This window comes from Pleurodeles waltl, chromosome 1_2 (genome assembly GCF_031143425.1).
Source record: "Pleurodeles waltl isolate 20211129_DDA chromosome 1_2, aPleWal1.hap1.20221129, whole genome shotgun sequence".
NCBI classification, from domain to species: Eukaryota; Metazoa; Chordata; class Amphibia; order Caudata; family Salamandridae; genus Pleurodeles; species Pleurodeles waltl.
Genome location: NC_090437.1, coordinates 488,429,257 through 488,455,073, shown reverse-complemented (window position 1 = coordinate 488,455,073; position 25,817 = coordinate 488,429,257). Strand labels below are relative to the sequence as shown.

General features: G+C 44.4%; 1 protein-coding gene across 2 annotated transcripts in view; it reads right to left on the bottom strand.

Moving 5' to 3' along the window:
* Positions 1-25,817, bottom strand: part of TBCK (TBC1 domain containing kinase) — a 1,319,282-nt gene that overhangs the window by 910,789 nt on the left and 382,676 nt on the right. For both annotated transcript variants that reach the window (XM_069241253.1, XM_069241261.1), the window contains exons 13-14: positions 9,460-9,509; positions 8,503-8,632 (exon numbers count right to left, since the gene is read on the bottom strand). In XM_069241253.1, coding sequence (XP_069097354.1) covers positions 8,503-8,632; positions 9,460-9,509 — 180 coding nt within the window. The remainder of the gene's footprint in view (positions 1-8,502; positions 8,633-9,459; positions 9,510-25,817) is intronic.

Here is a 25,817-nt window from a genome sequence, read left to right as displayed (position 1 = left end):
ATGTCCAGCTACATAATGGTAACACCGAACCTAGGCAGGTTTGGTATCAAACATGCCAGAATCATACCCCCAATACTGTTGCCAGTATTGGAAGTATGATTCCATGCACTCTGGGGGTTCCCGAGAGCACCCCGAGCACTGCTCCTACCAGCCTTCTGAGGTTTTCCAGGCAGCCCAGGCTGCTGCCACCCCTCAGACAGGTTCCTGCCCTCCTGCTGCTTGAACAGCTCAAGCCCAGGAAGGCAGAACAAAGGATTTCCTTGGTGAGAGGGGGGTAACACCCTCTCCCTTTGGAAATAGGTGTTACATGGCCTCTGAGGGTTAGCCTCCCCCAAACCACTGGTATGCTTTCAAGGGCACATTTAGTGTCCTTCAGGGACCCCCAGTCCCTGCTTTGGCATCTGAGTGGCCAGGCCAGGCAGGTGACTTCAGAGCCTTCAGGCTATTTAGGGTCTCTCTTGGGTGGGTTGTCAGATTTGGCTTGCAAGATTCCAGCAGGACTCCTCTGCAACCTCTACTTTGACTTCTAGCCACTGGAACTGCGACTGGACCCTCCGGGAACCGACAGTCTGCATCCAAGACGAAGACTCTGCTTGGAACATTGTTCTGCGTGGAACATTGTTTCCATGGCTCCTTCCAGCTTCTGCAATACTTCCCCTGCTGTGCATCCTCTGAGGGCAACAGGACGAGAAGGAAGAAGGAATCTTCCTTGGAGTGAAGGAGTCACTCTCCCGCATCCCCAGGCACCAACTGCAACAACGACTGGCTGCGTGGATCTCCTCTCATCCTGAGCTGCATGGATCCTGCATCATGGGTTGTGGTCCAGAGTAGTCCTCTTGGTCCTCTCTGTCAGCAGTCCAACTTTGATGGAGGTAAGCTCTTGCCTTCCCATGGAGGACAGTACCCTCGTGCACCACGTCTCTTGCAGGTACCAAGGCTTGTTTGCATCTCCTCCAAGGGATCTTCAGGCTCCATGTAGCCCCAGCACTCCTTCCTGCGACGCACAGCCCTCTGCATGCTTCTCCAGCAGCGTGGGGCACCTTCTCCAGTTGTGTTGCGTGGATTCCTGGTTCCTTGTCCAGTGGGTCTCCTGTGGGGGCTGCCTCCTCTTCTGTGGACTCAGTTTTGCTGAGGGTCCCCCTAGGGCTCCTCCATGGGTTAAGTCCTCCTGGACCTTGCTGGTCCCCGGCAGCTCCACTTTTGCTTCACCGCAACTTCTGCCTTTACCAAGGTTTGTTGGTGGCTCTTCCACACCACTGACTGACTGCAGTCATCCATCGAGCAGGGGGGGGGGGGTCCGGGGTCAACCGCATCCTCCAGGAACTCTACACCTGCTCCAGGGCTGCATTCCTGATCGTCTTCGTCCTACCGTCGACCAACTCCTGCAACCACAGCTGTGTGGGTAGTAGGCTCCTGCTCCTCCTGGAGTCTTCTGTGACTTCTGGACTTGGCCCCCTTCTTCCACAGGTCTTCTTCGCCAGGAATCCACCGCTGATTTCTTGCAGTCTTGTCTGGGTGCTGCATTTTCTTCTTTTTCTTCTTTTTACGTGGTTTGTGGAAAATCCAGCACCTTACTCCTTTCCTCCTAGTCGCTAGGAGGCACTGTGGTACTTACCTTTGGGGTTTTGCTAGTACCCACATCCATTTTTTTACTATATAGTTTGGGCTCCCCCTAGAGTCACTATTGTCTATTTGCAGTTTTCCATTGCTTTCTATGCCTATTTCTGATTACTAGTGTATATGTTTAGTGTGTTTACTTACCTCCTACTGGAGAATTGCCTTTCTAGTAATTTGGTTGCTGTGTCACTAAAATAAAGTACCTTTATTTTTGTAACGCTGTGTGATTATTTCATGTGTGTAAGTGCTGTGTGATTACAGAGGTATTGCATGAGCTTTGCATGTCTCCATAGCTACCTCTAGGGAGCCTGGATTCTAGACATTGTCTACACTAATAGGGGATACTTGGACCTGGAATAAGGTGCAAGTACCTTATTACCCACTACACATCAGGCCAGCTTCTTACACCCTTGCTCCACCGCAATTACACCCTGGACCCAGAGAAACAATATGGGATTCTGTACGGGACCCTAGATGGTTGGGAGGTATGCCTTATTAACATTTACGCCTCCAATAATGATTGTGGGGAATTTTTTGCAATTGTGGCACAGGCTGCCTCCCCCTTTTTAGCGACTGATATTATCCTAGCTGGTGACTGTAACTGTGTCCTGGATGGTAGCCTTGACCGTTTCCCACCACAACAGCACACTAAACCCAGATTGAATGGGACACTACTCAACCTTATACGTGAGCTACATCTTACAGACGCCTGGAGGGTTTGGAACCAACACACTGCACAATGTTCTTGTTATACGCCAGCTTCAGGCACATATAGTCAACTAGACTACTGCCTCATTACTGATACATTAGTATCCGGTATCTCCTACTTGACCACATATCTATCAGACCTTTAGCGAGTTCTGATGATGTTGGGGAAGGGGTATGGCAGGCCCACAATACCTCTGTGGATTCGAGCAGAGATGCTAGCAGACCCCCCCTTTCACAACCACAATAGCAGACACATTAACACATTATTTTCTGGAAAACTGGGTCACATCAGGTAGTAGGGCTACAGACTGGGAGGCAATGAAATTTGTCCTTCGTGGAGTTTGCCTTACTCAACATATGGGATCCAACAACAACTTGAAAAAGATATTTAGAGACATGAGTGTACCCTGGGTGAGACAGAGAGGACGCTCCCCATGTGTCTGATGGTCTAGCAAGAGACCAGAGGAGCCCTTTTAGATGACTGGCGTAGATTAGAAAAACACGCTTACACGGTGTATCAACAAACACTGCATGCAGAGGGAGACAAGATAGGACCGCTGCTGGCTCGAACAACGAGACAGGAAAACACTTGAGCACCAATTCTACTGATGTATGACAGACAAGTAAGCTCTGTCTCCAACACAAAAAGATATTAATGCGGTCTTCCGTGATCATTTAAGTACCATTTAGACTGAAGAAACTAGAACAACCTCAAACCATAACAGACTACCTGGTAGAAGCTCCGCTACTAGGCTCAGTTGTGAGGACAGCACCAGTCTTGATAGACTCATTACCTGAGATGAGATTGCTGCAGTCATGCGATCATTAAAAATGGCAGAAACGCAGTGGAGTGATGGACTCCCTGTGGAGTTTTACCATTGATACATAGATGTCCTGGCTGACAAACTACTAGCAGTTTTTGAAGAGGCCCTTCAAAAGGGAACCCTCCCCCCCCACGCTTCAGGAAGCCCCCACAGGTAAGGCCCACAAACCTGGTAAAGAACCTACCATGGCATCAGCATATACCCATCTCCCTTTTAAATATAGATGTCAAAATACTCAGTAGCATTTTAGTGGCTTGCCTCCTCCCACATCTACCACACCTGGTGCACCCGGACCAGTCTGGCTTTTTCCCTCGTAGAGGCACACTGCATAATTCAAGATGACTTGCACATGTGTACCACGCCACGCGCTCCTGGGATGCCGAATTGTCCATTGACCTTGACGATACTGAAAAGGCGTTCGACTCTTTAAATTGGGAGATTTTATGGTGAATCCTCCAAGGGGTTGGGATAGGGCCCAGATTTGTGTGACAGATCCAACTCCTATACACGAATCATCAAGCCCAGGTGCAATCGGGAGAGGTGTCCGGACGGTTCCAGCTGTGCAGGGTATGAGGCAGAGCTGCCCTATGTCATCGCTACTACTTGCACTTGCTACGGAGCCTATGGAGGTAAAGCTCCGTAAGTTCATGGCTCCCTGGGGAATCACTCTAGGAGAGACCACCCCTGTGGTCTACCCTTTATACAGACAGTGCACTAATATACCTCCGTCACCCAGCCCGTTGCGTGCCCATGCTGCTGCAGGAGTTTGGGGAGGTCATCGGGCTACGGGTCAACCCCTCTAAGTTCCGGCTGTATCCTACAGGCTCTCTGACCCGAGTCCCTCTTAATGCTCTCCCACCTGTGGGGCTCTCCTGAGAATTGCAAGATGTTAGATACCTGGGAATCTATTTGGCACTCACAGAGGGGACCTTTTTGGAGCTGAATATTTGGAAGGTGATCCAGAGTCTTCGAGCCTGTGTGCGCTTTTGGAGAGACATGCCTCTTTCCCTCATGGGGAAACTAGCCATTGCAAAGATGATGCTTCTTCCGAGGTGCCTGTACACCCTCCAGAGAACCTTCTTTATGATCCCATGCAATTATTTCAAAACCATTGATAGCTTATTGGTCGATCTGCTAAGGACGAGTAAACATGAACGGGTGAGTCTATCCACTTTGCATGGAACTCTATTACATGGCAACTCACTTACAGCACACCATATACTGGTTACAGAAGACTCCTGGGAGAGACCCCTTTTTCAGGGCACTCATGCAGAGGGAGCTCTGCCGACCCAACTGATGGGTCACGCATCCCCTCTCCCCCACTCCACCCCAACTCCTTGCAAATTAGGAGGACGACCTCCAGACTTGGAGGGCTATGATCGTTGATCTCCACAATACACACACTAGTGAACCTAATGATTAATCACCTCATACTGTCCTTATTGTACAGTTAGTGTAATGTTACTATACTGCTAATATACTGCCGGTTTTGATAAAGTTACAATGAAGAGTTGTGCACAAGTTTGGGAGAAGGGTGGGGGGTTAATGCATTGCTAAGTCTTTGTTTACTAAACAGTTACAGTGAATATCTTGTGTTTCCGCATTTTGTTCTGTATATGATGGTCTTAAACAAGAAACACGCAATAAAGATTATTATGAAAAAAAGTTATTTAAAGTCCTTAATGATTTTGTACATCCTAGAGTGTGCTCTCAGGGCATTCAGGCATCACAGATACTTTGTTATTCATTGGCTGATTATTTTGAAGAAAAATTTAACATTTACTTGAACTTCTAAGGCCTTTTTGAAGAGAATAACACCAGTTTACCCCCACCAGTAGTAGTTCAAGCTTAAGTAAATATAAAGAATTTTCCAAGGAGGAAATTCAGTTGGCTCTTGCGTCTGCCAAGTCTGAATCATCAGCTTAGTTGGGATCCTCCTCGGCCCTCTCTTACCTGCTGGTTCCTGACATCCTTCCATTATTCAATTCATCTGTCAATACGGGAAAAAAATCCAGTTTCCTGGATACAGGCCCAAGTGAGGCCAATGCGAAAAAAGGCAAACTTAGCACCTTCCAAACTTTCTAACTACCGCCCAACCTTGTTGCTTTCTTTACTGGGCAAGCTTTTGAAAGGACTAATAAGCAAGCAACTTTTGAAGTACCTAGAAGAGAATAATATCCTGGACCCATCTCAATTGGGGGGTCAGACCTGCACACGGTACCAAGACAGCAATGGTAGCAGTCTCTGACTTTATGAGAAGTTCTTTAGACACTAACTTGCCAAGCATGCTAGTGCTGTTAGATCTGTCAGCAATATTTAATACTGTGTCCCATCCTAGGCTACAGGAATTTGGAATTCATGGGAGAGCACTAAACTGGCTTCGTGATATTCTTTCTGATAGAACTCAAACTGAAGCATTTGGTTCTTTTAAGTCTTGCAGCATGGTACTGCACAAAGGAGCGCCCAGGGCTCTTGTCTCAGCCCTTGCTTTTCAATGTGTAAGTTGTGCCACTTGCAAAGACTGTAGGAGACTTTGGTTTTGAAATAATTTTGTATGCGGACCACATGCAGCTTACAGTCTCTTTTGAAAAAAATGTGGCCAAAGCGAAAGAAAGCTTTTCAGCTGGGATGTCAGCAATTGCTGCCTGGATGACCAAGAACTGTCTCCAGAAGAACGTAGGAAAAACAGAGATTATGCTGTTTGGCAGGGCCCTTCAACTGTGGATGTCAGACTGGTGGCTGGCTGAATTTGGTACTGCCCCCACACTCAAATGAATGTTTAAGAACTTAGGAGTTTGTCTTGACCGACCTCTTACAATAAAAGAGCAGGTGGCATCTGTGCCAGGTGCCTGCTTTCAAACGATGCACCTATTGAGAAGAGGGTTCCCATTCCTCCCAATTACAGAGAGGAAAACAGTGGTTCAGGCGCTTGTGATTAGACGGCTGGATTACGGTAACTTAATACTAGTTTTGGCAAATTAGATGCTCTTATCAAAGTTACAAGTGGTACAGAACACCACAGCTTGTCTTATTTGCAATCTTCCATCAGGTGCTGCATCTGCTCCACTTCTGCACACATTACATTGGCTACCAGTTCAAAAAAGAATAATTAAAAAAATATATTGCTTTACACATAGAGCCCTGGCTGGTAAGGATCCTGGCTAAGTGGCTACAAAGCTTAGGCACTACTGTCCTCCCAGACTTCTTAGACCTAGGGAGAAAGCATTGTTAACGGTCCCACTTTTAAAAAAGGCTGCTGAGGAGGAAGGTCTTTTTTATATTTCTATTGGAACAAATTGCTGTTCCATATTCACCCCTGTTCTGATCACCTTGCCTTTAGGAAAGCACTTAAGACTACTCTGTTCTGATTCGTTGCTGCTGCTTTTTGACTTATAGACGCGCTGAGATACCCCTCTCGGGGTGACTAGTGCGTGTTATAAAATACACTAACAATAACAATAAGATACCAGACAAGAGTACTTAAGAAGTTTTCCAAGAAGGTAAATATATCTGGGAAAATACCCTGAGTCTGGGCTTGCAGATACTAGTTTTTTTGATAGGTCTTGAAAACATCTTGGTGAAGGATGAACAGATGGTGATAGGGATCCTATTCTGGACATCGAGCGTGGTTTGGATGTGACTACAAAGCCAACAGATGTTTTATCGGTGAGTGCTGAGGGCAACATCCCCAACCATGACTCCCGAACAACGAAGCGTAGACAACGAAAGCGGAACAAAGTTTTCGTTAACCATGACTTCCTTGTTTGGTGCCTTAACCACGCATGTGCTGAACAACGCACATGCGTGGTTAAGGCACAGAAGAAGGGAGTCAGTTTCATCGGAGGACGCGATCAGGTAAGTGGGGCTGGGGCTGTTTTAGGGGCTGGGTGGGGGTGTCGGGGCATTTTTAGTTTTTGGGGGTCGGGTGGTTTAGGTTTAGAGGCAGGGGTAGAGGGATCAGGCATTTTTAGTTTTAGGGGTGGGGGTTGTAGTATTTTTTGTTTTTGGGGGTGAGGGGTTGGGGTGGTTTAGGTTTGGGATGTGGGAGGGGGGTTGGGGCATTTTTAGTTTTAGGGGCGGGGTGGTTTAGGGGCTGGGGTATCGAGGCATTTTTAGTTTTAACGGTGGGGTGGGGGGGTCAGGGTATTTTTAGTTTTTTGGGTGTGGGGGTAGTTTAGCTTTAGAGGCAGGTGGGGAGTCGGATATTTTTAGTTTTTAGGGGTGGAGGTAGATTAGGTTTTAATGGGTTGGGGGTCGGGTAGTTTAGGTTTTAGGGGGTGGGAGGTCGTGGTAGTTTTAGGGGCAGGGTAGAGGGGTCAGGGTAGTTTAAGTTTTAGGGGTGGGGGTTGGGGTAGTGGTAGAATTGTTTTTAGGGGTGTGGGGTTAGGGTACGATTGTGTTAGGTGTGTGGGGGTTGAGGAAGGGGGGGAGTTGCATGCTGGAACCACACATGCCATTCACACATGCCTTTACCAGGAATGCCTTTACAACGAGAAATTGTTAAGACATTCGTGGTAAAGGCATTTCAACGCGGTTGTTGTTCCGACCGTGTTGTTTAGGCATGCGTGGTTCCAGCATGCATTGTTCTGACTCCTTTTTGAGTGCCAAAGTTCCTTCAATGCCGAACGAAGTCTTAACATCGAGTGGTGTCTTTATGGGGTACCTGGTAATGGTGAGCGTGCAGGCAGATTGCCCGCCTTCAATATCAGGCTAAACTATACCATTCAGGAGCAACATCTCTTCCTATGGAGTCTCTTTTCATTGCATCTGCCCCTGGGGGGGGGGGACTTGGAGTGAGAAGTGAGCACTCTGGTCAAAGACAGACCGTTCCCATGACGTCTTAGAGATCCAGCAGCATTTTCATGCTATTTTCTTTCCTGGAGTCAAGACAGCCTGATATTCTCCCTGTCTTCTGGCGATCTTCCAGAAAACCTCTTGCAGTGGCTGCGGGATTCTGGAAGATGACCTTCTGGAAGGCAAAGGTTTCAGACGTTGTAGGGTCTGTATGTGCCTTCTTTTTTCTACAAGAAGGGCATTTCACAAAAAGTGCAGACATTTTAAAATACGCTCCTGACAGCCAAAAAAGGAAGAGTTCATTGCCCTCGGGTTCTGTCACCAAGAGGCAGAAATTTGAACTGACCTAATTGCCACCATAAAGTTCAATTACAGCGTTAGTGCTTATTGTGCCAAACTGTGTCTGAGGCAGCTTGATATGAGATCCTAGAAATTGTACAGAAAAGTATTCAGCATGATTTCAAAAGGTCGGGGAATGACAACAAGCGATGTTTGCTGGAGCGGTTTAAAACTAAGAATCTGAAAAGCATCCAAAGGTAAACAAAATGAGTGCCCATACCTTTAAAAGTCTATCGAAGAGGACGATCCTGTTGAGTTGGTACTCTGTGTCCCTCTCTCGGATGATCAGAGGGAGAGTGGCAGCCGCAGACAACTCGTTAGTGCTGCCAGAATGGGGTAAACTAGACTGGCTGCATCAAGGATATTGAAAAACAAAAGGAAAGGTTATTACGGGGGTCTGAACAGAGGAAAATTCTGAGTTGTAGTTGACAAAAACTTCAGTCCCACCTCAAATATATAGAATACTGTGTATTTGGACAGCAAAATGCAAACATGCTTAAACTTTTACCTCCCTCCTTGCCCCTCCCCACCTCTCCTAGAGTGGAGAAAAATAAATGTAATTAGCTCGATCGCATGAAAGCTTATGTAGAAATCTTTGTGAAATGAGGCACATCCTTTCTCCAAGACAGACATCAATGCTTCTATTTTGGATGATGCTCAAGAATAAAAAAAAGCTAATACCGTGTCTGTTAAAAAAGTCTCACCAGTAGTAAGTCATGGTGCTAACACCATGCACTGATCATGGGCAGCTCGAAACTTACTCCGGGTACTGCTTGAGCACATCCACGGTGAGATGCAAAACTGTTTCATGTCTTCTTGTTGTTACCCCTTTCAAATGTAATGCAGGACCCTTTCACCAAAGTGACTACTACTGCTTAGGCCAGCACCATACTTTGAGTGGACCATTACTGTCACCATTGCAGTGGCGTTGCTGCTTTTATGTTTCATATGGGCAGATAAGATAGTGGCAGAAGAAGCCACCGACAGGTAGAGGCTCACTCTTTGCAGGATTTAAGCTTAACCTGTACTAGGCTTTCAGAGATGGACGCACGGTGAAGGTAAATTGACTTCAGTGTGGGCACATAAAGACCATCTGGTGCTCTACAAGAAAAGGTGGACTTCTATAAACAATGTTAAAAGCTGGACAGAAAGAAACCATTGAACAATAGACACTCACTCATCTTCCAGCAATGGATAAAAGGCTTCTCCAGGAACATCCTTCAATCTCTAAAAAAGGGAAAGAAAGGAGGAACAGTTATAAATATTTATACCACTGTAAAGACGGAAAGCGTTGCTTATTACACATATGTTTTTGATGGCTGTCAATGTTTGAAATATTAGATTGTAACCCAAATGAACTACAATTTGACTTGAGATAGATTTTAGATTCAACTTCATTACACAGCTGAAATCATACCTCAGAGCAGTGAACAGAAGCTGCAATGTTTCGAAAAGGGACTATCACCCTACCTGACATATTGGCCAATACAACTATCCACTGCCATTGCTCTCTCCACCGCCCTTAGCTTGTGTCCTCTCTCCATTTCAGTTTATCCAAGAAGTATTCCATAGGTTAAGCAGCATACTTACGATTCCTGTTCCTAGCATACTTCTAAGATCCCACCCAAAGAACATGTCACAACAACCTAGGTCTTGATTATGAGTGATGAGGGAATTCCACTTCAGTATTCCGGCATCCAGGATCGGGGTACCTAAAGCATCTTTATTTTCAGGCTGCAAGAAAATAAGTCATAATAATAGCTGCAAAAAATGGGTGTTTCCATATTTATTTCTGAGTGTTATTCCGTATTTTAGATCCATGTCATCTGCTTTCAGTAAGCTCAACTGTAAAGGGTTAAAAGTAGGGGGCGGGGGGTGTTCCTGCATTACTCATAATCCTAAAATGGCTGGTAATAAGCCTGCAGCTCGGCACACAAAGTAGTTAACAGGCCCTTATGGGGCGCAATAACAGGATTTATACAATAATTTCGTGACATTATGGTGTATGCCATCATTCAGCTGTCACACAGTGCTGTATGCTAGCCTGAGGCTGTCAAACAGAGATTTATGCCAGGTTTCAATTGAGATAAGAATAAATGCCAGTAATCACTACCTTCAAGAAGGTCTCTGGAGGTGTGTGGCTTCACTGGTATAAATCAAGGAGCAGAAGGTGTCATTTGCAATTCATGGTTGACTATGATGCTGTGTGACAATACACTATCATTTTCTCCTTGTGTCTCCACCAGGGCATCATTTTGATTCAAATGATTGTTGGAATGTAGAATCCCATGTCATTTGTTATCAGGTAATTTCAAATGTTTTTCTGTTGCCAAAAATGCATATAACTGAGTAAAGTTCAGACAGTGAGCAAATACTGTTTTCATATGGATTTATTTGGGGGAAAAAACATTGTGTGATATATAAAGGTGACCCTATCAGGCCAGGGCTTACCTGAATGACCAGTTCCGGAGGTTGTTGAGCTCTCTCAAAGTTAGAAAGCTGTGGGTATCCTGTTAACAAGGCTTTAGAGAACAATGCAAACAGTAAGCAGCCTCACTATGCATTCTTGATTCTGGGTAGATGTAGGTGAGAACATATGTCATAATTCCAAAGTGGTGCCCAGGTTAGATCTGCGTACAGGAGAGTGCAATTATCACAGCTTCAATAAAGCATGACAATCCAGTCAATGTTGTCTGGTATACAAACTTCTGTAAACATGTAGAAGTTATTTACCCTTGATAATGACTTCTGGTCGATACTCTAACGGCAGATTGTTCACCTTTGTAATATCCCGAGACACTAAAATGAATATGTTCTTTTGCTCTCCAGCAGGTGATACCATTGATTCCACGGCGACCTCACAGCACGCCCAGAAGGCGTGGTGCAGTGCTGCATAGAAATGCTGTGCCTCTGTGCGCAGACATCAGTTGAACTTTAGATTTTCCATGTTCACAAATGTGGAGCAACCACAACAGACTGTAGATGACAATATATCAGGTCAAGCATGGGATCTTTTTAGAATCCCAGGAGTTCATTCCAGGGAATAGGGAGTAGAGTAGGATGGATGGTGTAGAATCTAAGATTAGAGGGGGTATCCACCGGAAAGAGCATTAATAAAGCCATGTAACTTATTATGATTGATACTACTAACCAGAGGATACCTCAGCTTTTGAGTGGAAACCAAAGCCTTAACTCCCAAAAGGTGGAGGGTCTGAGGAGTGCACTTACACCAAGAAATCATGCAGGACTGAGGGGGAAATATGTCCCTCCCTCTGGATTTGACTGTTGAGGCAACTTTCAATAGAAATGAAGCTTATGTCCACAGCACCAATTCTCGTGAAAAGAAAAACAGGTACATAAATTGTACAGACAGCATCTGCAGTTCACTGACAGCACACACAAATAATCACAATGAGGAGCACATTTCTGATAATCAAAACCAAACAGCAATTGTGGATACATTCAAAAGGGGTGGATATTAGGGACGTTAGGTCTAAATATAGGCTCTTTTGAGATATAATCAAAGGAGTAGCTGGAAACAAGTGTGTCTTTTTTTAAAAGTGTATTTTGACTGTTAACTTGAATAACAAGGGTTTGTCAGGCAACCGCTAAATGGGCCAACAAATAACTTTTAACAGTGTCCACAGCAAAGCATTGCTGGGCCCAGAGCTAAAACAAACAAAAAATCATATAATTTGGAATGTGCTGGGTCCACTTGCAATCTCAGCACCAGACCACACACTTCACCAAATGACCAGAGTATTGAGGTTTGGTGAAGGACACCCAGCTGCAAGAATAACATAAACCAGAGGTAAATAAAACTTGATTTGTTGTTTCCACTTTATCCCCATGCATGGAGGTGTAAGTTGTGGAAATGCAGATGCAGGATCCCAATCTGTTGCTGAGACAGGATATGCCCCCAAAGAGGTAGACTGATCGGAGGCCAAAGACTCAGGCTCAACAGATAAGGGTATCACACGCTCCTGGCACAACATGGAACCACCGCATGATCTGAGCCCATTCTTTCCTGATCTTCTTTAGAACTTAAGGTAAGAGATGCATCAATGGGAAAAGCATACAGGAAAACCACTGCCATTGCAGTTGTAATTCATCTCCTAGGGAATCTTTTGAAGGAAACTCCAATGTGCAGTAATCGTGACACTGCATTTTGTAGGAGGTGGCAAAAAGTTCCAACCAAAGCATGCACCAGTGGGTGAAGAAATCTTCAGCCATCTCTGGGTGGAGATGCCTTTTGTGTCAGCTGTTGTCTGTTCAATCAATCAATCAGAATTTGTAGAGTGCACTACTCACCCCTAAGGGTCTCAAGGCGGGGAGGTCCTCTGTGCTTCAGTCGAAGAGACGAGTACGGTGGCTAGTGCATGTTGAGTGGAGTGGAGAGGTCAGGCGGGGGAGTAGAAGGTGATGCGGTGGTTGAGTAGGTCGGTCCTAGGTTATGGAGAGTCTTGTATGCATGGACGAGGAGTTTGAAGATGATCCTTTTCTCGATGGGAAGCCAGTGGAGGTCTATGGAGGTGTCTGGTGATGTGTTTGCGGCGGGGGACATCCAGGATGAGTCTGTTGAGATGATCTGCCCTGGCAATCAATAAGCCCGCCAAATCATTGACTTCTAGGTAGATCCTTTGAAGATAAAGGCAATATCAAAGGTGTACTGCCTCCTGACATAGGGCCCAAGACACCATGCCACCCTACTTGCTGTACTACTACACAGCGGTCAAATTGTCCATCAAGACCAGAACATGCCCCCTATGGATGGATGGGAAGAAGACCTTCAGAACCATATGAATGGCAAAGCTCCAGAAGGCTGATGTGGAAGTTCTACTCTGCTGGAGATCAAAGGCTCCTGATCGCTACTTCTCATAAATGATCACCCCAGTCCATAGACTAAGCGCCCATTGCTACTGTGAGCACTGGATGGGGCAGGGATAAAGGCCTGCCGCAAAATAAGTTGGTGCCCACCTGCCACCACTGTAGGCCCAGGACTATCTCATTCTACATGCGGATGCTGTCCAAAAAGAAACCCTGGTCTTGTGCCCATTGAAGGAAGGTTCAACTAAAAGGCACACCTGTGCCAAAATATGTGCAACCAGTAGGACACATGAGGCCAAGCACCATTAGAACTGTCTGCATCATAACCTAAATATCTCAGACTTGTGGCAGGTGTGGAAAAGCCTTGAACATCACTGTTCAGGGTTGCACCATGATGAGAATCTTCTGTGCAGGTGTCAGAATGGAGTTCAGCTTGCTGATGGTAAACCCCAGGGATTAAAGAAGGGTAACCATTGTCTAAAGGTTATCTGTGACTGTCCGCAATGAGCCCGTTTTCTGAAGCAAATCCTCAAGGCATGTTTATATATTTATCCCTGACCTGTGAGGGATGGTTCGCATCCCTGGCCATCACCTTTGTAAACACGCAAGGGGCAAATTAGAAACGCTCGGGACGGTGGGCGTGGCCACGTTGGTGACTAAAATGGCCGCTCCAGCTTAATGGCTCCTCGATTTTCTGGAATTGGGCTGACATTTTAATCTGCAGCCAGCGGACCAACAACAATATGAATCCTACTGGAACACAAGCAATGCACCAGACATCGGGGACCGGATAGTGGCTCGGCCTACACAGGTGAGCCTGATGTTTGAGGCTATTGAGCGTCACTGAGCTGCTAGCACTGCTCAACGCACCAGAAGTCATCACTACTCACAAAAGCAGGTGCAGAGGCCAATTATGAGGGAGATGCTGCGGCGGACGACTTGGACTGGGTGAACAGGCCTGCATGGCCACGATTGAAGGCTGCACACAAGCAGCATGCTCCTCGTAACACCTTTCTGCCCGGGCTCCTGACTGTCACCTGTGGCCCGCCTCATCCTGGCTTCTGGTAAGACGCACAGGGGGCAATTCCAATAGACTGGGCAAAGAGGCGGATCCGGCCTGTGATCCACACAGATAGGCGCATTGAAATTTATGGGCCGCATTGCTTTCCATTCCTGCGATGGATGGTGGGTGCCCACACCTCCTATCCCCACTTATTCTCAATGCCGTACCCTGTGGGGGTGCCTGGTTGCACAGTAGCGCACGCTCAGCATACCTGGAGCCCACACATCTCATGACCAGCCCAGGGAGGGACTGATCACACCTGTTGCTCGCCATACGGTTTAGCCAGCAGCAGTGTTAACTGCATGTTAGCCGCGTTTCCCTGGGCCTGTAGATTGGTACATAGCAGCTTGTACACGCTCTTTGCACATCCTTGTGCTCCACAGAAGACGGGACAGTGAACAGGACTCTGTGCCATGCACGCACTGCTCGGCATTTGCACGCCGAGCACTATGGAAATCGCCCACTCACAGGCCCCCGCAGGATCATTTGAACATGGTGCGGGGAGACCCCAAATAGAAAACTCCCTTTTGAAAGTTCCAAGGAGGTGGGACAGAAGGACATCCTGTTAGAAATGGAGGGAAGCGCAGCAGGCTCTAATAACTCCGAACAATTGCCCAGCATGACTGCCATCATAGCGGAGCTTCGCATGGGCTTCCGTTCTATAGATGCCTGGTTCGACTCGCTTACCAGCAGGATCGACAACATGGGACAACACCTGGATCAGCAGCATGTTAGACTGGACAATGCGAAGGAGTGTATATCGGCCCTACAAGATGGTGTCGCAACCACCACAAAGCGGCTGGAAAAAGTGGAATTTCTCCTCAAAGCAAAAAAGTCAAGAACTAAGATTTGGAGGCAAGGTCCAGTCGCAATAATATTTGAATTATTGGACTAGAGGAATCCACTGACATCGGCAGTCCAAACCAGTTCGTAGAACAACTTAATGCTGAACTTTTTGACCGCTAAAGCTTCACAACTATATTTGTCACAGAAAGAGTCAGTCGATCTGATGCCCCATGCCTGCCACCGGGCGCTCTGCCACGTTCCATCATCATTCGCCTACTGAACTTTTGCGACAGGGACACAGTCCTTCACCTAGCATGTGAAAAAGGCCTAATAAAGTATCAGGGATCTGCTGTATCCTTTTTTTCGGACTACACAATGGCGGTGCAGGATGCATGATGCAAATTCTCAGATGTCAAAGCCCAACTACACGACACGGATTAAAATATGCAGTACTATAACCAACATCGATCTCAAAAAGAAAGCCCACTTCTTCGATACACCCGCTGATGCCATGGCGTTCTGCACACAACATTGCAAGAAACACTCGTCCTCTCGTCCCAGTACTCCAGAGCGTATGCTGCCGGATTGCTAGCACAGACCTTTTCTCGAATGACTGATCTACTAGCTATGCTGTGCACCCCAGAAATAGCCCTCATTGGTCACCTGACTGTCTAATCCTACGGCTACATCATGGAACTTAACCTGTGCCCATTTATTGGAACTGACTCCACTTATGCTGCCTTTATGTCCATTTCCTATCCGACCTCTATTGTCTTTACCTTTACACAGAGGCCTGATTGCCAAAGCGTTGCCCACCTCCCATGATGTATACAGAATTGGAAATGGGTGGGGTATTTGTATTTCTTTTCTTTGTTGTTACCTGTGGGATTCACTGGGTGGTAAAGTACGTAATGAGGGTTGGGGGCACAGGGGACTGGTGGATGTTGCAGGGTTTGTGCTCTGATCTCGTTTGGCCAGGAAGAGCTTACATCACTGACATGCATGTACACCTACTATTAGATAACACCCAGACATGCAGTGCCTGCATGGGCCTCAACTACATCGCTGTATGACACTGTTGGGCGAATTTTAAGACCTGGCTAAACGGGAAGCAGCATATCTGGAGCAATATGCTAAGACCTGTCTGTATGAGGAGGGTGTTTGCCTGGTCCAGGTGTTGGTGATACTACTGTCTCTGCCTTGCGGATGTGGTTGCTTACCGGAGCTGCAGGTGCAGGATGGGAGTTTAGTGGCAGACAACCATGATGTTACCGCTGCACTTCTCTAATACTACACACACCTGTATGCCTCACGGGCAGACAGGGACAACACTACCTAAGCAGAGTGTCTGTCTGAAGTGGCAATGGTCTGGATCACTGATGCCCAGAGAATTCCTCAGTGAACCTATCTCTATTGAAGAGATTATTCAGGTGATCAACTCCCTAGATGGGTCTAAGGTCCTTGGCCTGGATGGACTCTCAGGGGTCTTCCAAAAAAACTATAAACATCTACACATGCTGCATGTATTGAAAATGTATGCCGAAGCCTTGCAGTCTACGGGAAGTGGTGATCACCCTGTTACTGAAGCAGAGTAAGGACCACAACACTGCACATCATACTACCTACTGTTGTTGCTCAGTGTTTTCCGACCAGCGTCAGACTGGCAGAAGAGAAAATCCTCTTCCCCAAGGTATCCAGCTTTATGGGCTCCCCTTCTGGTGGGGTAGTAGGGAATGCACGGTGGTTGATTTTGGAAGTGAAGGACTGGGCCACCAAGTTCTCCAGGGTGGGGTGCTGGGTGAGGAAACTGGGGTATCCTGGGGCGGAGCAATAGCAGCAGGCAATTGTTCTATGCACAAGAGCCTCTGTGTTGGGCTTAGACCAGGCCCAAAGTAGGACGCTTGTATTGACTGTTCCCAAGTCTTGGACCAGGCACCAAGTAGGACGTCAGTAAGGGCTGCATTAAATGGGAGTAACGGTTAGGTGGGGGCAACTGCTGGCTGAAGCACCTTCAGCAAGGACTTAAGCAAGGACCTCAGACGCCCTCCACATCAACAATGAAAATGAGGCACCCTCCTCTGTAGCCACGGTAGGGGAAGAGACCAGGCCAGTGTCTGAGGAGGAGGTATCCAGTCCGCTGGCTTCCACCAGATCCTGATACCAGGTGTCCTGAGGATTTTAAAATGTTTGCTAAACTTAAGGGTGCGCAGATCCCTCCCACTCATCACCAATCCAGGCCTGTACTAAGGCGCTGGCTCTGATATGGAAGTCTGCCACCGGTTGGAGCCAGCGCCAGATGACGAAGTCTGGCTCTGTATTGTGTTGAGAATTATGGGGGCGGCACCACCGCTGGGCGTAGGTGGTGCCGGGAGAGTCAGCATTGGAGTGTGTGCCAGGAAAGGTGGATGCCACTTGACTGGGGCCGCTCGGGGTCCGCCAGCTCAGTAGTCTGTTAGAGGTGCCAAATGGATTTTGAGGTGAGGTGAAATGCTCTCAGCTCCAGCATGTTTATGGGACACAATGGCACTCCTGGGTAGTGAGTCATACAACTCTGTCCTCCATCATGGGTGGGGGGTGGGAGGTTGTTATACTGAAACACCTTTCATAGTCTCTTTCCCTATAGGAAAGATTGCATATTTTTGTTGGCCCACTTTCAAAACTGCAGATAGGTCATCTAGACACGTCTACAGAGTTCTCATAAGCAACTTCGGTTCAGCAACAAGAGTAGCTCCATTAAAAAGTCTGCGAATTAAGAGTACTCATCTCTTAGCAACAAAGCACTTTGGATTGATTATTTAATGCAATATGGAGAGCACTTGCACTCTAGTGGCATTAACGCAGCACCTGTCCAGGATTCACCAGCTATTTGATGATGTTTTTTGTTTAAAAATGCAGAATTCCTTTTACTGGAACATCATCTTTCCTCCAAAAGATATGAGCGGCTGGTGTCCAGCAGCGCTCACTGATAGTGAATTCTTAGGATCAGGTGGGATGGGGGTGGGGCTAAAGGGAAATTTGGAAGGGGGAGGGGCACATACGTTAACCTCAAAGATGATGGGTATAATCCCGCCCCTGATATACCGCCGTAACAAAATTGTTATCCAGAGGTTTTCATTTTTTATTTCTGTTTATGGATCATTAGAGAAGTAATTTAGCTTGGGTAGACCTTGCTGATCCAGAACGATTTTTAGACGACATTATTAAAAATGGTGGATGTGTTGCAGTGATGATGTAATATTTCAGGAGCCATGAGACCGATATACTTCAATTTGGTGTCAAAACATAGGTTTTGGGGGTCAAGTAGTGTTATAGAGACAGAAAATAACTCCTCAGAGAAACCCTATTGCCATTTTCCAAAATGGCGGCTATAATAGAGGAAGAATAGATAAATATAGAAATAAAAGAAATAATATTGGTTTTTAATCCTTTTATGTATACACCAAACAATGTTTATGAGAAAAATATGAAAAAAAAGTTTATTACTCCTGTTTTAGACACATTTTCATAGTTCACTTTATTTATTTGTTTTGGCAATCACTCGTGGTACATTTGCAGAATACATTTGGGAAGAGCATATCGACAGGGGCATCTTTTTGTAGCACACGTTTTGCAGGTAGATGTGCAGATAAGTTCTGTGGGTAGAGGCTTTAGAAATGTTATGGGTTTTAGCAACCTACCAATATCTTCCCAACCATATTCACACGGATCTTTTTCTACATAGGCATGATTGAAAATATTTACACATCATCTGATCAAGTAGAACACTCTTATAATTTGTCCACGCACAGAATATGACATCAGTGGAAGGTCACTTAACAGAACTGATCTCTTGAACTCGCTATACTGAAATTTGTCAAATGTGTTACAGAACTCGTTTTACACACACACACACGGTGTTTTTCTGCTTCTTTAAAGTCACATTCTTCTTCTGTCTCAGCAAATCCTTTTAGAAACTTCCCAGGTTCAGCGGTTAAAGCTCCAAGCTTTGTTCCCATTTCGGTCATATCATCACCCATAAGAATATGTGCCTTGATAAGAATACTATGCATCGCTGGGTCAAGTTTCTTGTACAGAATATGAAGCGGGATTAAGTGTCTTTTCTCACCTACTCTATAATGTATCCATAAATTTGACAATCCTTGACTAATGAACATTGGAAAAAATCTAAGTAGCTCAATAATAACATCTGTCTCATTTGACAGTACAATGACTCGATTGGAACCATTTTGAACAACCCACTCAACATGTGGCATAATACGAAGGTCAGCTTCCTCCAATTAGCTGTTAAGTTCTTGAACAACATGGCCCGTACGCTTTGAATATCTCTCTGCAGGCACCAACTCCTCATTGACAATCATTCCACTTGCAATAACTGAAAAATCTGTGTTTACTGAAGCATCAGCAATGTTTTGCTGAGCTAACATCTCTAAGTTCAACTTGTTCGATGTTGATGACAGGAATTTATCAAGTTGCACAGGTATAGGTGTCGAACTTTTGATGCAGGCAAGGTCAATTGATCCACTTGTAGACATTCTTCTGATTCTCTCACATTCTTTGACAGATAGTTCAAGATAACTGTCAAAGTCAATGTGCAGTTCTGGCAAGGTGCACACTGACATTAAAATCTGTAGAACAGTCTGAACAACCTCTTCAAAGTTTTGCATGGATGAAATCTTGACCATTAACAACTGTGACTTATAGTCCACAACAACAGCAGTGTTTTAATGAGGACACCTTTTCGAATTGAAATTCTTCAGGTGAAAGGTTTTTTTTTGCACTCTTGTTCAAGTTTGTGCTTCACTAGTTTGGTTACAGTATCTCCATCAAATGATGAGTTTGTTAGAAGAAGATCATGCAACAGAATGTCCTTGATAAATTCACCCCTTTCTTTTGCTACATCCTGTGTGCTCGCAAAAGTTGTTTTTTGTAACCTGTTTTGTAGTGGCTGATTGGACAAAACTCCTACTATGGCAATTAAAGTGTGGAAGTTTAGCTTTAGTGATATTGTCAAACAGCTTTTTCTCTTTCAATACAAATCTCTCCTACTTCAGTTCTGCGTATAGTTTTGATCCATGTTCCAGGACATCCAGAATACGTGTCTTTATATCGGTATCTGCATTTGGTCACAAAATTGTGTAGTCACACAGGCTCAGTCATTTCAAAGGCGTTTCCTTGCTGCTGCATGAAACGAAATCCGCTGTCAACATGGTTGTTAAAACGTTCCCCTCTCTTTCCCACAAGTTTGTGGTGAGGAACCGTTTCATGATGGTTCATTAATTTTGAATCTGTCATCTCTGAAAACATTGCAAATAGGAAGGCCTTCATGGTAAATTAGCTGCCATTGAACAACATATTTACTTTCAATAGTCTGACCAACAATTCCCTTTGAGCTTTTCTGTGGTCTCTAGATCACCTGTTTCAGTTTCATATCTGGAGCCACAGCACTGAACTGCACTGTGTCTTTTACGACAAAATGTCTTTGAATGAATTTTCAGTAGAGGTATGGCTTTTCCACCTCTAGCTTCTCCACTCTTTCCAAATACCAGGACCCATAGCTCAGGTAGTTTATGCAATCAAATTGGCGTAATCAGTGACTCCACAGTCTTCACGTGCAGCTCCCAATCACCTTCCTGAACAGCATGTCCCTAGTTTTTCACTAGAGCTATCATGTCTAAAACATTTCCCCAGTACTTACAAAGTTCTGATTTTCCTTCACATTCTTTGACAAACTTCACAAACTTGGTTTTCAGGTTTTCTGATTTTGAAATAAGTGTATTGCCTGTCTTTGCATTATGTCATTGAATGAAGTCCACCCTGTGCCTTGTTCAATTCTGAGATAAGATATGAAAAACCTAATTTTCATTCTTGTTCCTGAAAGCATTCTAACGCAATGTTTCTATAACCTCAGATATGAGCATACCTTGTAACGAACAAACCTAATGAGTACCGCTCAATACCGAGTGGTTTCAGTTTCATATCTGGAGCCACAGCACTGAACTCTCCGCCTCTGTGTCTTTTACCACAAAATGTCTTTGAATTAATTTTCAGTAGAGGTATGGCTTTTCCACCTCTATCTTCTCCACTCTTTCCATATACCAGGACCCATAGCTCAGGTAGTTTATGCAATCAAATTGGCGTAATCAATGACTCCACAGTCTTCACGTGCAGCTCCCAATCACCTTCCTGAACAGCATGTACCAAGTTTTTCACTAGAGCTATCATGTCTAAAACATTTCCCCAGTACTTACAAGGTTCTGATTTTCCTTCACATTCTTTGACAAACTTCACAAACTTGGTTTTCAGGTTTTCTGATTTTGAAATAAGTGTATTGAACGTTGCCTGTCTTTGCATTATGTCATTTGAATGAAGCCCACCCTGTGCCTTGTTCAATTCTGAGATAAGATATGAAAAACCTAATTTTCATTCTTGTTCCTGAAAGCATTCTAACGCAATGATTCTATAACCTCAGATATGAGCATACCTTGTAACGAACAAACATAATGAGTACCGCTCAATACGGAGTGGTCAGTTTTTCTTTCAAAGATTTCAGCATCAACAAGTGCATCGTCTATGCCACATCCACTGAGATAACCTCCTGCACAATGCAATACATCTTTTGTCATGTGGAAAATGGCCATCAGTGGCTAAAGATCATCAAATTCCACTGGAATGCTCATTAAAATGTCAGCTACAATGCAGAAAACACCTTCATTGCAGTAAGTTGGCAGGGGAGGCTGGTCTTCAGGGAGCGCACACACAGTTTGGATTTTTTTTTAGAGCTGTGTATACTGTTGCCTAGTTTGCTACTGGAGATGGTGTTATTGGTAAAAACCCAACCTTTTTCAGCAGGACAGTATTCTGGGAGATCGGTGCATGAACTCCAGCCCGTGGAGGAACTGGCTTTTCTTCATCTTTCAGTCCGCACTGAATAAGCAATATGACAAATTCAATTAAATCAGCTTTGCGGACCACAGCATTAGGTAGAAGAAGGTCCATGTCCTCAGCCACTTTGAAACTTTCTGGTACACTGGGACGTATTGAGGGCTTGTAGGGATTTTGCACACATTGGCAAGGCAGTTGGGTTATAAGTTTGCAGCTTCATTTGTTCATACCTACAGCTGATAAAGCTTGTTTTCCAGCAGCTACCTCATTGGTACAGTCTTGAAAAATCACCATGGCATTAACATTTGTGCTGGATGTTCCAGAAAAAGAAGAACAGTCTTTAAAATCAAAGTTAACAAGACTTAGAAGTGGGGTGCTGTCGGATTCACGAGATTTTACAGTATAAGCTGCTAACACGTTCGTGTTCCATACTATGTCATTATAACTTGTTGATACAAAGACAAATTGGTAGCAGTCATAATGGATAATGCTGCACCTCCCTGTGTAGGCTAGGCAATGAGATATGACCCAAGGCAATAGTGCTCGATGGGCAACAAAACACTATGCTACCAAATAGTGTGTACAACAAGTGGACAGAATCCACAGGAACAAGACAGAAACACCCAGAGCACATCAAGTTCATGAAAGGTCTGCTATGTTAAGCAGGTCCAGTTTTTTTAAGAAAAGCTAAATGCTTTAGATGGAGTCCTTCCAATCTCAAGGGATATTACAGTAGGGAATTCACAAAAGAAGACACCAGAGAGTAATCCAGCAAATCCAAAATCAGAATACAGCCGACAAGTGTTTTGTCAAAAGACAACTTTTTCAAGGCTGCAAGTGCAATATGAAAAATGATTAAAAACTAGAAAATGAGAAGTGAAGAAATAGCAAAGTGATACAGCCTCAGTCACAGACCCAATGCAGAGCAGTCACAAATATACACAGAGGGTGAGAGTAAATGGTAAAACATCTGTGGTATTTTTGTTAAGTGCTTATATTTAATATAGAACCACTAAAGCACAAAAGATTAAGCTAGAAGAGTGAATCCAATGTATTCAGTAATGTGATAAATGGAAAGGAGAATGTATGGAAACTTGTAAATAAAGAACAAGATGCAGTACCTATTATTGCAAGGATACGAGAGTGCCCATGCTGTGTGCGACAGCGACCAATGTTAGGCTAGGTATAGCAATAATTCCATAGACAAGGGAGTGTCAATACACACCTAATCAAGTAATAAACATGGTAATAAGAACTGAAAACAAGTGTAGGATCTGGCAAAAGTCCTGAAGACCTATATGTGTCAGAAATGGACAATTAGAATTGGATGTCAGGACGAGCAAAACCAAATACCCCAGTGTCTGTGGGTAAGCCGAAAAAGAATAACAAATATCCTACCTTGAGGAAAGTAAGTGTAATCCTGAAACCAATCACTAACAGCAGGCCATGATAAGGCCAAAACTAAAGTCTGCACAAGAGTAAAAAAAAGTCATCATAACGTATAATGTGTCCAACACCATGGTCTCATCCTAAGGGTGCTTACCTCCAAAGTGACAAATCGCTCAGGAAAGTTGACCTTTGCGGAGTACTGGAGACGCTTAAATGCCCACATGGATTAGTAGGCAAATATGATTAGCTACCTGGATTTTCATTTTGTTACCCTCTTATTAAGGTAGGTCTAAATTTGGTACGTATTCATTATTTTGAGCTCTTGTTTTAGACCAGGAACTATCTGGGGGGGGAAAATGGATGTCATTGTTCATGAGGGATCAGGAAACTTGCTTTATCGACTGCTTACGCTGTACCAGAGGGATTTCTTTAGTAGATGATCTACATTCAGATGTCATACCCTAGTGGACCATTCGACCCATGTAACCACTTCCCGAAGCGTTCAAATGAGCGACTTTACCTAGAGTGCACTTGACTCTCAGCCCCCTCAGATCAAGATCTGCTTATTCACTGCACATGGTGAAAAAGTAACCCACACAATTTTTAAACTACTTACAACTTTTCAATCATCTGCACACCAAAATATTTGTAAAAATATATCTGCTTTCGTAAGTATATCGCGCAGCAGTCAAATGGGCTCCCTTTTCTCTTTACATTTGAATGCACTTGTGAATATTGCTGTTAAACACTAAGCACGACAAAGACCACACAATTGTTTTCTCAGGGCATACTTTTTTTCATTAGTTTCCAACTAAAAATTGTTTTTATAGATGTACAAAATAAATCAACTTGAATGTTGCATAAATATTATTTCTTGGTCCTGGCATACACTATAATTATTACAGAACTGGGCTAAAACGGATAATTGTCTTACAATATGGTCTAGATGTGCTGGGACAGTATGGATTAGTAAGGATCCAGTCTAACTGAATGGGGAACCATTGTATCTCTAAACTTCTACATATTAGCGTTCCCATTTAGGAGCACCAAGAGGGCCCATTTGTTGTATCTGCTTTCATCTTCAACATTTGTGGTCAGCATGGGAACGAAAAAAAAGAATACTTTCAGAAGAGAAAACGTATTGTCAGTTTACTGTGTGTAAGATGTAGGACCTGCTAGCCTCATTTACAATTACAGGTCTGGGGAGATGCCCTTGCAATACCATCGGCCGATACATTTTCATTACGTGTTGAGGCACTGATGAAGTGGCTGGAAAGCAGCATGCACACATTAATTATTTCCACAAGGCCACATTTCATGTTTTTGTAGAGGTCTTCGGGAAATCTGTGAATTACCTCCCACAGTGAATAAGCCAATCTACCTAAGAGAGCAGTAAAACTTGCATCAGTATTGATAGTGGCAGAAATGCTGAATATCGTCCTGCCAAGAGTATCATCTTCCAGAGTTAATCAGTTGCAAGAATGATGTTTAGACTGGCTAACAAATCATTTTCTCACCACCCAGGCAATAAACTAATCAGGCAGTGGTTGTGACTTAAGGAAATAAGGGTCCCTTTTCTTTCTGGAAGCCATCATTACTCGACGAGGCAAGTCACAGCCTTTTGTCATAGCCAGGATTAGGGAGATTTCAGTCACTGGCTAAATAAGACATTAAACCAGGAACATTTAGGGTGCACCAAATTCCAAGAGCTGTAATTTTTTTAAATAATGCAGAAGACCTAGTATTGGGAACGCCAAATGATATGTCAGATTTGTGGCCACAAGTTTGGACTAGAAATGCTATTTGATGACATACAGAATGTTTGTTGGTTAATCTGAGTAATTGCTCGTTCCTGATTGACGCACATGTGTTTCCCAAAAAAGAAGCTGAATATTACCTGCATTTCAGCTGTTTTTCACCATCCTCACAGGCATTTCTGAAAGGTTAATATGCCAACCACAGGTTGGTGAAGTAGGTCAGTATCACTTCTATTATGTTTCCAATAGCCAATGTGTTTTTTTTCAAGGAACAGTGTTTTGAGGTGGTGTTGTGAAATGCATGTCCAGTGTGGGGTTAAGAGAAGTTGGTATGCACCCCTTAGGAGTCTCAGACTTCTTTAAAATAAACAAAATAGAAAACAGGTCGCCGGATCGCAGATCCTATATTCTTTGACTTAAATGGGGTTAGGTACATTTGATGTAAAACTATTAAACTGAATGAGCTTGAACATAGAATTTCCAGACACCTTAACGCATACTCATTGCCTATATCCCATTTGTACTGTCCATCTCTTCCCCTAAGCCTTTTCCTTAGTTACTTTCCAGATCTACCAGTGATGTCTTGAATGTTGTGAGTAATGTAACATATGTTTGAGATCAGTTTCTTCCCTAACTTCAATGTCAGCAGCATTTTTAAAAACCTATCTATATACGGCTCAATTCTACATGCTTCCTATAATTCCAGTAATATGGGGTAAATCGGCATTTTAAAAGTCTCAGGGCCATATGTATGAACACATTTTCCCATAGACATTGAATGGGAAAAAACCTTTGATACATCTGGCCCAAAGACTTCTAAAAACAGGTAAT